Below are 18,845 nucleotides of genomic sequence, written 5' to 3' on the forward strand. Positions count from 1 at the left end.
AATTTTTTACAGAATGTGATGCCATCTCATAAAAAGTAACCCTGGTGCAATTATTACAGTTTGACCATACCCATTATAATTGAAAACGAATACGTCATAAACATTGTAATAGATATATTCAAGAAGGATTTGCCCATAGTACAAAAACAAGGTAGTTTAATTCCAATTTTTGTTTATAAGGTAAGTTTTTGACACTTCACCAGATGTAAAAATTAAGCAAATATTTGGAGTTTAATACAACAATAAAATTTGCATTCCAAAAATAGTATCAAACTGAATACAATAACCCATGGAAACGCGGTAAAAATTTGCACACTATGCAACTCAAACGAAGAAGAAGATACATATGTATCACTTCTTAGGAAGGTGCCTTGTACTGAAGGAAATCAAACAAAGATACCTAAATGCAGAGGAGCTAACCGACACTGTAAAAATATAAATATGTATAAATGGCTCAAATTGGAGAACGCTAACTGGTTTCATATACTCAGTTTGGCACTATAGAGATTTTCTTATAGCAGACTTCAATGATAAATTCATTTAAGAGCTGTGACAGACAACATCGTTATTGCCACAAACATTTTTATTTATTTCTTTATTTACTTTAATATTTTGAATGAATACATATGTACTAAATAGCTCAAATTGGAGAACGCTAACTGGTTTCATATACTCAGTTTGGCACTATAGAGATTTTCTTATAGCAGACTTCAATGATAAATTCATTTAAGAGCTGTGACAGACAACATCGTTATTGCCACAAACATTTTTATTTATTTCTTTATTTACTTTAATATTTTAAATGAATTAATGTATGAATGATATCAATTGTTAACCAAAATTTTTATAGAATTAAATAATTTTTATTTAAATAAATAAAAATTTTAATTAAATAAAAAATTCCTAATACTTTGAGTTAGTGAATGGCAGATAGTTTTGAAAGTGAAACGTTGTTTTAAATGTCTAAGTCAAGTTCAAGTGATTTTACTTCTGCTTTGTTAATCGTTCTTTGCCAGCCACTCCATTATGCAGTCAGACGTACATACATATATACATTTTGATAACATCAAAGATGAAGTATTTATTTAATATTTTAGTTACCATAAGCCACTTATCTCTTTTGTAGGAAATTTAAAGGATAGAGTCTAAATAATAAAATCAAAAATACTAAAAAGAGGAAACTTATCAATTTGGTACCAATATTATAATAAAAAACGCATGCGTCTCATCCTTTCAGCTCTCGCCTAAAGTTTGTGAGTTTGAGTTGGTAAGGCAGTCGTAGAAGATCGTGAAATAGGTACAAGCAAACTTCTGGAAAATTTTGACAACGACAACGATGAGGGGAGAAAAGGTACGACCATCAAAAGTGCGAACAGTGGCAATAAGTATCGGAAAAGGTGCAAACAACAACAACAAAGGTGCGGATAACGGAAGTGAAAATGACAACGGAAAGCAGCATGTCGAAGTACTGCAAGAAGATAACGAGGTCCTGTGCGTACTTAGCGGAAGGTTTGGGTGATAAACTTTTCTAGCGAGACGGACAGGGTTGAAGTTGAAATTGGAACTGGATAAAGAGTGAGGCAAAATAACGGTTCCAGCAGTCAACGCGAAGCCTGAAGTCCCGTCGAGTCCATAAACGAGCTGATGGCTGAATACGATGTAAAAAGGTTTTGAAATGGGGAGTTTTCAACTAGTATATTCCCAACAAATGCTGAAGATTAACGATTAGGCACTGGAAATAGTTGTGCAGCTTCAACTGAAAGACGAAGCTCCGACGTATAAGACGTAGAATATGATGTTCACCATGAAGTATGTTCACTATGTTCAGTATTGATGAAGTTCTTACCGAAGTAGCGGCAATGTTCGAAACAAGGATAATATTTCAAATTCACGAAGAAGATTCGAAGGCATGTCAGGAAGCGGCCTCAACCTCTTCAGCAAAGAGTTTATCGAACACATTACCGATGGCATTCTTGACAGGCAGCTGCAGGTTCAGCCTAAGATACAGAGTTTCAAACAAGCCATTGAAGTGATAACAGAGTTGCGTGTAATCGAATTGCCGCGACGCGTCCTCCTCAGAACTATGTATAATTCGTTGAAGAGCGGCTCACACTGAAAATTTTCAATGTAGCACAAACTTCGAAGGCCTTGTATCTGAGGTTAGCCATAGTAATAACGAATATGACGCTTACCAAAATGGTAGGAACAGAAGTTTGAACAAGGCTATAAAAACCTCGAAAATTTCTATCGAACCCCACTTTTTGGTTCATCCAGCTGTGCCAGTTCTTTACTTATACCTTCAAATATTAGAATTTAGGCAAGGTTTTTTAAGATAGCGACTCTTCATCTTTGAAAAAATTGGCGTGGTTCGTCCGCGTGGGGTCATTGACGTCCGTCGGCCTTCGGCTCACGAACACACTTAGGATCATATCCCTCAATCAATATATAGAGTTTGCCTTTCTAAAATATTGTAAATAGAATATAAAAAATTGTTCCCTTTTGGTTGACTGGGTTTTTCTTGTTTAGTTTTCTCACTATCGTTCCTTTGACAGAACTTTTAGGAGAACATTTGTAATAAAGGAGTTTTAAAGATTACTTCAAAGCGCTCTTAAATCTAATACAGACGGCAAAAGACATACAACATGCTGCGATGAAGGTGGAAGTTGATAGTTTAGATAGACGAATTACCACAGAGGAAGTTATAGCCATACTAAATAAGAGAAATATGAACAAGACGCCTCGACTGGATAGGACCCCATACGAATTCTTAAAATATGCAAGTCATGAACTTTTAGAGCAGTTAGTAACAATTTATGATTTATATATTATAATACGGGTATGATAAATGAAAGTTTTATAATAAATTTACTGTAGGTAGGTAGGTAGGGTGGCTGTCGCAATGACACACTTAGACCTTCCATAAGTCCATTGTGATACCACTGAAACTTATCCTTACCCAATGGGTTCCTTTGCAAACCATCTGGTAGCTTTAATAAACGAGAAAAGCTTCGTTAGTTTTAGATGCGCTATGTCCGCTACAACAAAATGTCATGTCAAGAGTGCGGAACCTCCTTGTCGCTAGGCCTTTACACTCACATAAAAGGTGCCTGACTGTTTCCTCTTCTTCTGTATTTAGACAGCTTCTACAGAAATCGAAGTACGAGAATCCTAACCTTCTAGCGTAATTTTTCTTATAGTTTCTTTGTTAAATCTTATCAAGCTTTTTGATCCACCGCTGTTCTATTTCGGCCATGTCTGTCTGCTTAGTTCGCATGTTGAGAGGTTTTGCCAACTTGTATTTACCTTATTGATGGTTTCCCTATCTATCAGTAGTTTACAAGTGGCTAACGGCATGTGTATCAGGGTCTTATCCACTTGGAGGTCGAGCGTTGTACCGATTCGAACAAGTTCATCTGCCTTGCAGTTCCCTGCTATATTCCTGTGGCCTGGCAACCAAATAAGGTGTACTTCGTAGTATTTTGATACGTCATTTAGAAGTTTAAAACATTCTATGACTGTTTTTGACGAGTGTGTTTTAGATTCTAGTACTTTTATATGAAGACTTCGTTTTTATTACCGTAAGTCCCTCTTTTATGGCAGTGACTTCCGCCTGAAATACAATGCAATGATCAGGTACTGTTACTGTTTTCCATCATTAAAAAAGGAAACAACAAAGAAGTAATCTCCTTTATGAATTATGTAGTTAAAATCGTAATGGGTGTTTTAAATACAAGGGTGGCTGACGGGTAGAAGACAATGGAATTCTAAAAGAATTCCAAACAGGATTTAGCATGAATTACTCGCCGGTTGACAATATTTACAATCTGGCGTCATTAGTTCACTTAAAGTTTCATGAGACTTTAAAGCCGCCTTTAACAAGGTTTCCAGCTAATTTACAAAGTACACGGCATGAGAATTTCAACAAATAGTGCTTCTTTCGGACGATATACACTTGCCAGAAAAAGTATCCGTACACAAAGAAATGAAAGCAACATATTAAGAAATTAATTTTAAAATAACTAAAACATTTTAAATTTTTATGAGAAATATTAAGTTAGTAATTTTTCTACAATTTCTATACATTTTTTCCTAAGTACATCTTTAAAAATTAAATTTTACAAAACAAAACAAAAAACTTCACTTCAACGAAGCAGAAAAAGTTTCCGTACACATGAAAACAGGGATTCCCCACCGTATGCAGTGGCATAACGGTTTTATTTTACTTTGTAATTGATTTTGCTATGACTACATTACTTTGTGACTACAAAACTAAGGAAAGTAATGTTAGTGAGAGAAGAATTATCCCGAAACTTAGAAATGAAGGCAAATCTTTCCGCGAAATTGCGAAAATCATAGGAACAAGTTACTCTTTTGTGCAGTATGTCGTGTACATACAACACAACTGGTTCAATTGTGTCAAAGCCACGTTCTGGTCGACCTAGCAAGCTGACCGTACGTGAAAAACGAACCATATTGCAATCGGTGAAAAATAATCCTCGAATTACGGCTTCTCAAATATGTCAAAATATTTCAAATTTCTTTGGCAAGCATGTGTACGACGATACTGCACGTAAAATACTTAAAAAAGATGGATATCGCGAGCGTGTAGTACGTAGAAAACCATACATGTCCGAGATTAACAGAAAAAAACGCATAGATTTTGCAAACGAGGTAAATCTTGCAAAATCGGCAATAATGGTTTTCAGACAAGGGGTAAAGTTAGAAAAAGGAGAAAAATGGTAGTGCATGGGAAAAGAAATAATGACCGTAAATGAGTATTAATACTTAGGGATGTTATTTATACCAAAAATGTCCTTCAAAAAACATTTCGAAAATAAAAACAACGCGGCAATAGCAAGTATTAATAGCTTATGGAATAGTTTGTTTTTGGGAAAAATAAAATAGATCTAAGCGCTATACGGAAGATGTTCCAAGCTGTTTGTCGAGCCATTCAAAGTTATGGAAGATTATTTGAAGATGTGGATACCATAAATTACATTTGAATTTTATAAAGAAAATTTTCAAATTATCTGACTGCGCACCCTCTTACGCTATCTATCTTGACAGAGGATTAGAACAAGGACACATTTGAAATATATAAACATATGTATAAGATTATTCGAATAGAATGAAAGACAGCCTCATATTCTGTCAAAAGCGGTTTTAAAACGATGATGGGATGACATGATGAGATGACTTGGAAAATGACACAAGAACTTGGCCTAACAAATGCGAAATAATGCTGAAAAGCATTAAAACAGCCAACAAAGAAAAAATGTGGCAACGCGCAATGAACAGTACTGACAGGATACATAAGCTTTTCGATCCTAATATAACAGACATAATTACTTTAAGGACAGTTTGAATAGGCACAGAATTTCGCTGATTTTTAAAGCTGGGAATGGGTGCATTAGGCAAAACGTGCTGCTCCATCTGTAACTTAAATAAAACTAAAACAGTCCAGCATTTTCTAGGAAGATATTAAAATTCTATCGACGCGCAGTTTTTGGAAAACACTTTTATTCCACTCTGAAATGGTGCTTTACGATGTAGGCAATTTATATTAGATGAATAATATTTATCTTTTTGCTCTGTATGTTCATTTTAGATGTAATATATTTTTTGTAATTTACTATTTTATGAGTTAAATAATTAATAAAATGAACTTCTATCTATCTATCTATTTATTTATTTAATGGAATTTTATTGAAATTCGGAGTATTATTCAGTAAAAAAAGTTTTAAATCAAATCTTTATTTAATAAAGAGTGTTTATTTTAAAAATGTGCTATAAATAAGAGGCTAGAGGGCATGTATGACTACATTTCTGTGTAATAATTTTTAAATTCTCCCCACGCACTTGGACATTATAACCAAATCCCTGGTAATCCCTGGATTTTCTTGATAATTTTTTCTATAATCACATAAAGGAAATAATTACTGCCTTCGGTACCTTCAAAGTGATAAACGACCCAAAGAAGCACAACTGTATCTAAAATATCAACTATGATATTCATATAGGTAAAACGAAACGGCAGGTAGCTGCAAAATATGCTGAAAGGTAGAGAAAAACTAAAACCAGCTTTAAAACAAATTCCAAAACCTGAAGACATTTGAAGGCAGAAGTATTATTATCCTCTTAGTCTTTTGTGTTTGACGTGATAAATGACAATATTAGGCGCCGAAGACCAAGCGTTAGCGAGTCGGCCTTTGAAATGTGGTGCTATAGAAAAATGGTAAGAACATGCTGGACTGAAAAATATCAAATTTTCGCCAAAAGTTAGCAAGTGGTGAATAGATGAAGCAACATCTACAAATAAACATATGTCGGCAACGCGTGAAGAGAGCTGCGTTATATTACATGTGTTGGTAAGGCAGTGGGGTATACCAGTCTAGTGTATGACGGAAAGAATAATGAATAAAAAATACGCCTATCATGGTACCGTTACTTTGCTCTTGTTGCAAATTTGACAACGAGTTACGTGATTTTAGCTCCAGTATGGCCAGATTACCATTTTCGTAACTTGATTTGGCATGTTTTTTGTTATTTAGTCTCGAAGTTTTAGTTTTTTCTTCATGACATTTTTCTAGCCTGTTCAAATTAAAATGTAATGTTTATAATTTTGTAAAAGATACATTGTTTAAAAATTAGTTCAATAATTCACTTAGTTCTATTTAGCACTACTTCTTCTAACATCTGGTCGCATTGCCCGCGATTGCTATTATTGTTTATGTTCTTCTCCTTTCAGTAGTCAAATTTCTCGCTACTGCAGTGTTGCCTAGCTTTGGATATAAAAACGCACTAATATGCCCATGTAAAGAAAATAAAATACCAAATTTTTATTGAATTACTTAAAGAACTTTGTATGCGTGACAAATTGTCCGTTTTTTTAAATAAACGTGTTATGGTTATGTCCAACTTAATTTATGTGTCTTTTGTTAAGAGAACGACTTTATTGATATACGAGGTGTGTTCAAAAAGCATCGCGAATTTTGAATTTTCGCAGGTTACGTATATTCTAATTTCGATTTTTTGTGGTGATATGTTGGTACTCATGTCTCTCACTCATGCCGACGAGCTCGGCCATTTTAAATGTTCAGTTAATTGTTGACAACTGCTTTGCTTGCACGGTATTCGGCTCGTTTTCAATTTTTATATTCAAAAATATGGATCAAAGAACCTGTATCAAATTTTGTGTGAAAAACGAAATTAAGTACGCGGATGCATTACGAATGTTGACTGTGTCATACGGAGAAGCTACTTTGGACCAAAGCAACGTTTATCGATGGTACAAAATGTTCTCAGAAGGCAGAGAAGATGTGAACGACGAAGCACTTCAACAACAGACGAAAAAATTGATGAAGTGAAGAAAATGGTATTGGCCAATCGTCGAAAGTTGCTGAGGACCTAGACATATCGATTGGCTCCTGCCATTCAATTATTTTTCAATGATTTGGGCATGAGACGGATCGCCGTAAAATTCGTACCAAAACTGCTCAATTTCGACCAAAAGCAGCATCGCATGAACATTGCTAATGAGATGTTGAACTCTATCCGCGACGACCCAAATTTGCTTCAGAGGGTCATAAATGGTGACGAATCGTGGGTTTATGGTTATGACGTGGAAAGTTCAATCATCTCAATGGAAGCGCGCCAAGTTCGGTCGAATGTAAAAGTTTTGCTTACCGTTTTCTTCGAATGCAGGGTCGGTGTGCATCATGAGTTCTTGCCACAGGGTAAAACGGTCAATAAGTAATATTATATGCAAGTTATGCGCAATTTGCGAGAAGCAATCCGCCGGATAGCCAGGATTTGTGGAAGAACAAAAATTGGCTCTTGCATCACGAAAACACCCCTGCTCAGACAGAGTTGCTTGTGCGCAACTTTTTGGCCAACAACAACACACTAATGATGCCACAGGCACCGTATTCCCCAGATGTGGCCTCCTGTAACTTTTTCTTGCTCCCGAAACTGAAGAGGCCCATGAAAGGACGACGCTACGCTACGATTGACGAGAAAGAGACGCCATCGAAGGAGGACCTGAACAAGATAAAACTAAAAATGATTTTTTGACGTTGGCACAAGTGCATAATATCTCATGGGGACTACTTTCAGTGGCGTAGATAGCTTCGAGTGATGGGGAGGGATAAGAAATGTTTGATAAGTATTAGGTGTAATAAAAATTGACATCGATTATAATTTTTGATAAGGTATGAGAATCATAGTTTCCATAGTACATTGTACGTAGTGAATTATTGGAAAGTAAGTTCAGTTGATTATTAAAAAATACTTTTTTATTTTAATAGAAACATATATTTACACGTGTTAGTAAAACAACATGCTTGTAGATTTATTACAGAACGAAATCTAGCCTGCGGGTTTCTTAGATATCTCATCAATGACCTCATTAACTGTGTTCCCTATGCTGCTGCTAGAGCTGCCAATCCATTTAAGCGATCCTAATACAAACGAAAAGATTAATGTCAGTCGAACGTTTTTTGAAAAGACAGTATATAAAAAGTTTCAAAAATTGTAATACTTCTCCAATTTTATTTCTTTGAATAGTCTTTATCCTTTTCAGACAGGAGAAGGGTCTCTCTGTAGTCGAAGTCGATTCAGGTAAAGATGCTAAAATCTTCAGTAACATGTTGTTGTTAGGGAAATTTTCACCAGGGCAATGATCCAATGCATTCAATGGCTTAACGTTGCCTTGAGTGGTCAGATATCTTCTCCACATTTTTAACTTCGCAAGTACTTCTGTTAATCCAGCTGTGAGGAACTCTTAGTAAAACTCTACAGTTTTCGAAAATTCTCCAAACAATTCGTGTTTAAAGAGTGCCATGAATCCCTTAAGAATATTTTCGTGACTGGTGAATGTTTCTTCCAGATCCGTGATGTAAAAGCACAAAAACGGATTGAATACAGACACACGAGAATAGTCTTCCGCACTGCTTACTTGATGGTTTCCACGACGCTTCTGTCTACCCGCTATCCTCTTATGTTTCACTTCAATTTCAAGAGATTCTTCTAATTCTGTCAAAGCTTTGTAAATTTCAGAAAATTCAGAATGTTCAGAACGTATTTTGATGAGTTCAGCGCGTAAATCTTTGGTCAGGTCTGTAGCTTGAACTAAATCTAAATTGATTTTCTGAAATTCTCGACTCAAAGGTAAAGAAAGCTGATAGATCTTGGTAACAGAACGTAAGCTGATGACAAATTCAAAATCCATGGCATTTTTTAGCATTTTCGCATCTTTTTCATCAATTCTGAGGTTCTCTTAGAGAACTTCTCTAAAGTTCCATACACATACGGAAACAGCTCATCAAAATCGCTCACAGCTCCATATTTTGATACCCATCTAGTAAGATTTAATCTTTTCAACTTTTTCGTCCAAGTACTTTCACCTGATTCATCGATAGGTTTTTCTAAAATCGGAATTCTTCTGGGAGTGTTGAAAAACACATAAACAGTACCTATAGTGCTTAGGCAATCTCTTATTGCTGGAACGATGCTAGTTGCAGATATAGCAAGATTGTGACCGTGAGCAACACAATGGATATGTAGAGCATGATGTGCATGGTTCTCTCGAATAATCGCCTGAACACCGTTGAATTTACTTGACATATTGCTCGCCCCATTGTACCGGTAAGTCCGACTATGTTTGAAACTTCAAGCTCGCTCTGTTCCAGATTTTCCGCTATAATTTTGGCAAGATTGTCACCTAGATGCACACAAAAGAGTGTTTTTAGTCAGCGTTGGATGATTAAGGTTTTATTCAATATTAATCACACATAATATTACGAAGCACTAGAATGTAAACATTTGATAGACAATCTCAATAATAAGACTCTATGTTCTTTAATATTTGACAAAGATAAATAATCTTCAAGTAAGTAAAGGTCACACTCTTAACAAACAGGTACCTGTAGTTAATGCTGTTGGAACAAATTTCGAGAAATCCTCGTGTACAAGATATTTTTCGTCATCAGCCAGACTTACTTATGTACGGAATGCAGTTAGTCGCTTGTTCGATTGTAGAAACATCTCGAGTCTCATCGACTAGAACTGAATAAACCTTGGCGGCTGTGATTTTCGCAATGAGTCAGTCAAAATTTTGTACCAAGCATCGATGATTTCATTTTGTACAGCTGGACTCGTATATTTATCACGTTTTCCCGGGATTTCGAAATGTCCTCTTAAAAATGGATCTCCCATAGCCCGCAATTTTAACATAGCTCGAAAATTTCCTTCATTTATACCACTAAAGTCATCCTTGATAACAATTTTTCCACTATCCCGATGCCATCGAAGAGCCAACTCTTCGCGCCCGAGTACAATAATTGTTTCAATAATGGGAGTGATTATTTTTCTGTTTTTTTTTGTACTTGTTGTATACGGGACTGATCGATAAAATTTTCAATGGATCGTTCTTAATTTTGCATAATATGCAGAAAACTATTTTTCCAATCGACTGCTTTATCGTGGTAAGATGTCAGTGCGTGGTCATTGTATACCTGTAGAATTATAAATATTTTTATTTTTATAGCGATAATTCGATCACATGAATATTGGTCCCTTACGCTGCTTGTGCGAAATGCTTGTATTAATAGTAATAAGCAAACGCCGATTATAGCAAACTCTTTTGAAAATCTTTCATTAAAGGCTATCACGCTTCACAAAATTCATTCTCGAATAGAATATGTGCCGAATCAATTTGTATAAAACTGATTAGTTTGTCAAAGAAGTGATGGAAAAAAGTGATGTTATTCGTGCATTACTGTGAAATGTTTCTATTATACCATATGTGCAGAATCTTGAGCGTACGCGTGATACGAGGTAAATCGTTTTTCACAATAGTCTTCGCGGCCTCCAGGCGTTTGTTTACATACGACTGAACCAAACTGACAGTTCGCACGGGAAATTTATCATGCTAATGACAATTTCTTGCGCAACGCATTTTGGCGTCGCGACCAATTTTGTACTTCTAAACGCACTCACTGGTACCCCGACCAATCCCGATTTGCCTAGATTTCGCTAAAAATGTTAAGAAATCAATAAATACTTTTTCACTCACTCGTTTTGCATTTTTCCAGTTGTCGAATTTTTTGACAACTAACTGCCCCAAATCTTGTGATCCTCTTCCACCAGTCGTTGCAAATGCCACACATGGAACACAATAAGCCCCACCATGTAATTCGGAGTATGCAAGCCATGGATATTTGCCGAACCAGTTATAATAGAATCTCAATTTTCGAGTCTTGAATTTTTCCAGTAACGGAAAAACATAATTTGCAGGAAGCTTCCAAACTTTTGTCAATAAATCTATCCTTTGCAAGTCAGTGAGTGCAATATTTACGAAATTCCAACGTCGTTCTTGTTGACAACCTCTATAGACACATATTTATCAATATTTTTACTGGTGTTACAAGTCTCGCTGATATCACTTTATTCATTCGTGTTGCAAATATCTTGAACAGGTGTTCCAGAATACGAATCTGAATTATTGTTGTTATCACTATCCGCAGACTCACAATGTCGTTTAATTGGCACGAGAAATCGTCTCATTTTTGGAAAAAGTTTTTAAACTTTTCAGAAAAAAGAATACGAAAATATCCCCTAATTTATCCCCCAACTACTTTTTTTAACTTACAGTTTCGGTAGCTTAAAAAGGTTCGCATTTTGGATATAAAAAATCACTAAATTTATTGCGAAGAGCATAGGTTGGCAACACTACATAACTCAGCTAATCCGACATCACGCACTTGAATCCAATGAGCTATAGCCACACTCGCTAGCGGCGAATCTCACTCGATAACTTTGTAGTTGCTTTCGCATGCAAATTTCTCGTCAAGTTAGGGGCGGGGAAATGACGAATAGAAGAGGCCTAGTGTTAAATACGATGCAAATTTCAAGGGACATATAACAAAGGAATTGTCAGAAAAAAAAACTGGATTGGCTTGACAACATCAGAAAGTGGACAGATACCAAAACAATTGGCGAACTAACAGAGGCAGCGAGAAACACACGCAAATTTAGTGACATCGTTATTAAAAGACTTGCCAATAATAAAGCTATGACCAAAATAACAGGCCTCTACATCGTTAGGTCTCTTCTATTCGGCACATCTCGGCTCGTTATCCTTCTGCTCTCCTCACTTCACGAAATATTTGCGTATAAAAGCAACAACCTCATAAAACCGGTATAACTCACACTAACAAATGTAATTTTTGCAGCTCTTTTTCGGTGCTATCAACATATGTTTATTCATACCAGTTGCTTCATCTATTCGCCACTGGCCAACGCTTGGTGGAACGAGGCGCGTAGTATAAATCGTATTCGGAAATTATAGGTCAAGCGCATCGGTTGGTGCGCGGAAAAATAATAGCAAATTGAATCACTGAAATTTAAAAATTTAGAAAAGTGTTTGAAAATATCGGAGATAATGTATGTACATAATAGAAAATATTCCATTATTCAAGTTGAAATTTTCTTAAAAAATATAATTTTTTATCATTTACAGGGATGATCGAAGTGATATAGCTCATGAAGGTCCAGGCGGTATGGATCCTGAGGGAGTCATCGAGTCAACTTGGCACGAGGTGTATGATAATTTCGATGACATGAATTTGCGCGAAGAGTTATTGCGAGGTATCTATGGTTATGGTTTTGAAAAGCCTTCTGCTATTCAGCAGCGTGCTATCATTCCTTGTGTAAAGGGCCGCGACGTTATTGCCCAGGCGCAGTCGGGTATGTATATTATTTATACAAAAAGTATATATACTATATTTACTAACATATAAAGCTAGTGAAATAATTTCGAGTATAAGAAAGAAATTGCGTTTTTTAACATTTTTGTTTGAATTGTTCACTTATGTTGACGAATATAAGACGATTTCGATTGTACAAAAGCAAATATTCGCATCACATAAGCATTTATAAAAAAAACATTTACATTTATTTAAGAAAAATTTAAAATTAGTGTACACTGAAAATTCAATTCATATAAAAGTTGAAATTGAAAATAAGAAACGAAAATTAATTTTGGAATTTTTCATTGTTCCTTATTACGAACAGGACCAAAAATGCTATCATCAGTAGTTATCTGTCGGGTTCCATTCAAATTATTAACGGCTTCTGTTGGTTTTTTTCGTTGTAAAAAAGTCTGTTATTAGCGACTGGTTTTTGTTTATTTTTCCAATTAAAATTAAATTCTCGCAAAATTAATTACCCTAAAATGTATAGTTTTTGAAAATGGACTAATGAACTAAACAGCTGCAGTATAAATTAAAAGATCAGGCTGCTGTTTGCTTCAGCTTCAAAGCGCTTGCCATTATCACACCTTCTCAATGAAGGTCATTCGCGCTATTAAGGTGCCGGATTCATTTATTGTTGCTGTAGAGTGTCCCTCTCAAAGGACCGATAAAGATTTCCATCACTCAAAATTATTTGTTTTCATCCAGCGACAAATTTTCAAAAACAAAATTGGATGATTAATTTTGCCCCACCTTGCACAATACTTATTATCCAGATAGACGTGACCTAAAGAATACGTTGAAATTTTAATGCATAGTGGGACTTGGTTATTTCTAAAATTCACTTATTACATCGTGTACTTATTTTGAAGGAACATATGTACTTATATGTATGTATCTCTGTTATTTCAAAGTCGTGTAAAAAATACCGTGTAAAACGAGAGTTGAGTATACTTGCAAATTTTTACAAGAACCCAAAATGTATAAACCTTACAACTTTCAATTTGTCCTGCTTTTGCAGAGGAATTCATGACTGAAGTCAACGACTATAATACGGTGATCCGGTAATGAATACGCATTTCTTTGTCGGTTACTTTATTAAAATTATTGCATTTAACGAAATACTTCGGATCAAAATATATTTACTTACTTCTTCTTTTGGTAATTTCATCAATCTTACATATTTGTAAATTTTGAATTTGCGAACGGAATCAGTGTTTCTGTTATCTAAAATTCTACCAGATGCCAAATCAGCTGTTTTTCTTGCTTGCACATATTTCTGACCAATTTGTCCAGCAATTAATTTCACTTAAAAATTTTCTTTTTTCTTTCCCAAACATGTATGCAGCTGCAATACCAACAACAAAACTATATTTAATAAATTTGATAACCCACGCTTGCACATTAGATCGCGCCGAAAAAAAGTACGTCGTACACCCACAATTTCGCAATAATTTGCCTTTAGTATTTTTCGTTATATCTTCGGCATCTACAGTCGGATCTTGAAGTGAATTGTCCCAATGAGAAATTCTTTCATTCCAAAGTTCATTGACTTCAAGCACCCACAAAGTATTGTACTTATCCACCAAATCTCGGTTCCTACTACCCTAACATATCACGCTAAAGTCAGTAAATTTGAGCTGACCAAAAATCGTAAATTTTTATTTATTTATTTATTATTAAATATATATTTTTATAAACGACCATTTAAGACCTAAAAATACAGCAGTGGATTGGTTGCTTAGTTCTGTAATTAGATACTATAAAGAACGTAATATCTATTCCGACTGCAAAACGGCAATTAGGATCTTGGGCTCGTTGTTTGATTGCAAAATGAGAGCATTGGGAGATATATTAATTTATATATTGTACGGCAACCGCCGTAGCCGAATGAGTTGGTGCGTGCCTACCATTCGGAATTCAGAGAGAACGTAGGTTCGAATCTCGGTGAAACACCGAAATGAAAAAATAATATTTCTAATAGCGGTCGCCCCTCGCAGGCAATGGTGTATTTCTGCCATAAAAAAGCAACTCATAAAAAATATCAGCCATTCGGAGTCGGCTTGAAACTGTAGGTCCCTCTATTTGTGGAACAACGCCACAAATGGGAGGAGGAGCTAGGTCAAACACCCAGAAAGGATGTACTCGCCAATATATATATATATAACGAATATATATATATATATATATATAATATATAAACCAAAAACAATCTATCTTTGCCCACTTCTATCTGACAAGTAAAAATGAGGAAAGGTGGAACCATCACCACAGAAACCTGCTAAATAAGCCAACCGTATTGTCAGATATCTATCTATTTTGGACGGATATTTGTGGTTTTTCCAGTAATGAAGCATTACTGCCGCCTGTTTTTAGGGCCGGCATTACTTCTTTTTTTGTTCTGCCCCTAGCTGAGCATCAACATGGCTTCCGTAAAGTACACAAAGCCACCCCAGTGATAAAGAAGCTATAAATGTTCCAATGTCAGTGAGACAATGCCCCGGTTGAAGTAACAAAAATATCCCTCAAACTGGGAATCTCTGCACCGTTTGCAGAACCACTTAGCTGCTCAAAAGTTAAGGTATATTCCTATTGAAAATGCTTTTATGTCATTAATATGGATGCCCATATCTTCATTATTTACGGCTGTTTCAAATGCTTGCTCTGCGTAAATATTAAATTGGCTGTGTGCATTTAACTTTAAATAATTAATTGTATTTTAATTAAAAGCAATACAACTTTTTGAATTTTCGCAACAGAATTCTATAATTATTCAATGGGTAGCACTAATCCTTTCGAAACGACGATCATATGGATAATTCCAAAAATTGCAACGATAGGAAAAGTAACGTAACTTTTGCGTAATATATTTTAATAAAAATGGTACACTTCAAAATTGACCATGAATTAAGGCCAGAATGACGATAACGACTAATAACAGAAGACTGGTTTGAGCACCAGCAACAATTGATGCACTGAAGACCAACATACGCGATGTCATAGCTGAAATACAGCCGCATACAATCGAAAATGTGTTGAAAAATTGGACTTCAAAATAGTCCGAAGTCCGAATATAACGTAAGGAAATTAATATAGACATCGCTCGATGTAACCCCAATGGCCCAGAAAATGTATGTAGAATGTTTTATGTCGTTGCTACCATAACATAGGCTAGGTTAGGTTAGCCTGGTTGGCATGAAGTCACGCATAGATCTTTTGGTTCCTAGCGATACCAGACGGAGACCGACCTCTATGAATACTGAAAGTAGATATCATGTAGGATGTCAACGCTTTTGGCGAATCTAAGCAGAGCTGGGAGATCCGCTTGTGAGACATCCTCCAGACCCTCAAACAGTGCATTTGACCGTGCTAGCAATCCCTATTTTGCAGCCTACATATTATGATCTGTCAGCATAGGTACATATGTATAATATCTCTGCAGTCCTTTCGTGAGAGCATAAGCACGAATTGAGTCACTTGCTGACTTTTGCTGTTTTGCATGTGGTCAGATTCGTCCACCTAGCTTCTACTCGCTTTTTCATGTAGTTGTTCATTTCGTTATAGGCATACTGTATTTAGCGGTTTTTGTATGTCGTTCTCTTGTTCAAATGGTAGCCTACCAGCACTCTTTGCTATCTCATCAACTATTATAACGACAACATAAAACATATCATATTTAAAAAACTAAAACTGTAGGACTTTAATTTTGCGAAATACATGAACTGGCATAAGCGGCATTTTTCTTAGTTTTGAAAGTGTCAGAATTCGCTATTGTTATTAATAATGATTTGAACTTCTTTGCATTCGGTTGATTTGATTTGACTGGTTTTGAATTTGGGAATGAATTATGACTAGTACGAATTGTGATATATTTCAGGGTCTAAAAATAGCAATTATCTTGAATTTACAAATTTACGAAAAAGTTGTTTCATAATTGTTTTTAGATGTGAAATGTTTTTTTCTTCTGCCGTGAAAAATAAGCGTTGGGCAATAACTGTTAATGGAAACATAAAAAATAACTTTGGTGAAATATCTCTTATTGGGAAAACTTAACGTTGAGATATACGAGTCCCTAACTCTTATCGGCGAAATATTTCGAATCTAATAACTGTTATGGAACAACGTTTTCGCGAGAAAACTGATATATTATATAATATTTAAAAACCAATTTTACAACCTTTTTAACTAACATATATGATCGAGCTTTTAGACACAAAATGTTCATTATATAACATATCTTTTAAGGTACGGGGAAAACTGCAACTTTTTCCATTGCAATCTTGCAACAAATCGATGTGTCCATCTGTGAGTGCCAAGCGTTGATTTTGGCCCCAACTAGGGAATTGGCAACCCAAATCCAGCGCGTCGTTATGTCACTTGGTGAATACATGAAGGTTCATTCACATGCTTGCATTGGTGGTACCAACGTGCGTGAGGATGCCCGCAATTTGGATTCCGGATGTCATGTTGTTGTTGGCACACCAGGGCGTGTTTTCGACATGATTAATCGCAAAGTGCTTCGTACCCAGAACATCAAGTTCTTCGTTTTGGATGAAGCCGATGAGATGTTGTCCCGTGGTTTCAAAGATCAAATTCAAGATGTTTTTAAAATGCTTCCCGCAGACGTTCAGGTCATCTTGCTATCTGCCACTATGCCTCCCGATGTTCTTGAAGTCAGCAGTTGTTTTATGCGTGATCCAGTGAGCATTTTGGTGAAAAAAGAAGAACTTACTTTGGAAGGTATTAAACAATTTTACGTGAACGTAAAGCAGGAAAACTGGAAGCTTGGTACTTTATGCGATTTGTATGATACACTTTCAATTACTCAGTCTGTAATTTTCTGTAACACAAGGCGTAAGGTAAGAAATTAAAATGTAACAAATTCCGTCGTAAATAGTATAATAGATACAATTTTATTTGACAGGTGGATCAGTTGACCCAAGAAATGACAGATCACAACTTTACTATATCTGCCATACATGGTGATATGGAGCAACGCGATCGTGAGGTTATTATGAAGCAATTCCGTTCGGGTTCTTCACGTGTTCTTATTACTACTGATTTGCTCGCTCGAGGTATTGATGTGCAGCAAGTGTCGCTAGTCATTAACTATGACTTGCCATCGAATAGAGAAAATTACATTCATAGGTAACAATATTTGCTTCAATTTGCCAAATTTGAAAACTAATATAACATACAACTGTTTTATGTAGAATCGGTCGTGGTGGACGGTTTGGTCGCAAAGGTGTTGCTATTAATTTTATAACGGACGAAGATCGGAGAATTCTTAAAGATATTGAACAATTCTACCATACCACTATTGAAGAAATGCCTGCTAATATTGCCGATTTGATTTAAATAGCAAAAATCGGAAGTGTCAATAAAGCAGTGAAGCAGAAAATCATCCATAAATAACAGCAAAGAAATCAACAGAAGCTTTCTGGGCATCAGATTATAAACTAAAAAATAAAATAAAAAGTATATCTACATATACATTCAGCAAGAAATGCAAGAAACTACCACATCAAAAGAAAGAAGATAATAATATTATTTTAGCTTTTTTCTAGAATATTGATATAAATTTATTAAACCACAAAAAGCAACAACTATATTAATTATTTTTTATTTTTTATTTTATTTAATAAACTAATTGGGCCACAAGCTCTGGCAAAGTCAGGGCCGGAGCTAATGGTGTTTTCTTCATTCACTTTTTATTTTGTTCTTAACAGGCCAAGTTAACCGTTGAGTTTTTTTGTTTAATTTATAACTCATTAAATTGCATCAAAGTTTCAGCTAGGACCTAGGATCCAGTATACAAAATCCTAGTCCCATAAAATTACATATATACAGTTTGTCAAGAATGACTTTTAACATAGAAAATAAATTAAATGTTTCGACTTCATTAGCAAAAAATAGCACTCTTATTTATCCTCGACTTCTTTTTGGTACAAACTTCAAACTAAAAACAACATTTAAAGCAACAAAAACAAATAATACTATTTCGACACTGCCAATAAACTGTTTTTACATTTTGCTCTTTAAATTTCTTTAGATTTGCTGCGCGATTAACTTCGATTTACCGCTATATCTGCT

At 35.3% G+C, this 18,845-nt stretch overlaps 1 protein-coding gene across 2 annotated transcripts in view; it reads left to right on the forward strand.

Moving 5' to 3' along the window:
- Positions 1 to 18,459, forward strand: part of LOC128864956 (eukaryotic initiation factor 4A-like) — a 36,922-nt gene extending 18,463 nt beyond the window's left edge. Inside the window, exons 1-5 of one of the 2 annotated variants that reach the window (XM_054104764.1) lie at positions 12,250 to 12,444; positions 12,521 to 12,747; positions 16,998 to 17,611; positions 17,677 to 17,900; positions 17,966 to 18,459. In XM_054104764.1, the coding sequence (XP_053960739.1) occupies positions 12,443 to 12,444; positions 12,521 to 12,747; positions 16,998 to 17,611; positions 17,677 to 17,900; positions 17,966 to 18,110 (1,212 nt within the window). In that variant the 5' untranslated portion in view covers positions 12,250 to 12,442 and the 3' untranslated portion in view covers positions 18,111 to 18,459. Of the gene's footprint in view, positions 1 to 12,249; positions 12,445 to 12,520; positions 12,748 to 16,997; positions 17,612 to 17,676; positions 17,901 to 17,965 lie in introns of those variants that run through there. The other variant, XM_054104765.1, reaches the window with a different exon arrangement.
- The last annotated feature ends 386 nt before the right edge of the window (positions 18,460 to 18,845 follow it).

This window comes from Anastrepha ludens, chromosome 5 (genome assembly GCF_028408465.1).
Source record: "Anastrepha ludens isolate Willacy chromosome 5, idAnaLude1.1, whole genome shotgun sequence".
Lineage (NCBI taxonomy): Eukaryota > Metazoa > Arthropoda > Insecta > Diptera > Tephritidae > Anastrepha > Anastrepha ludens.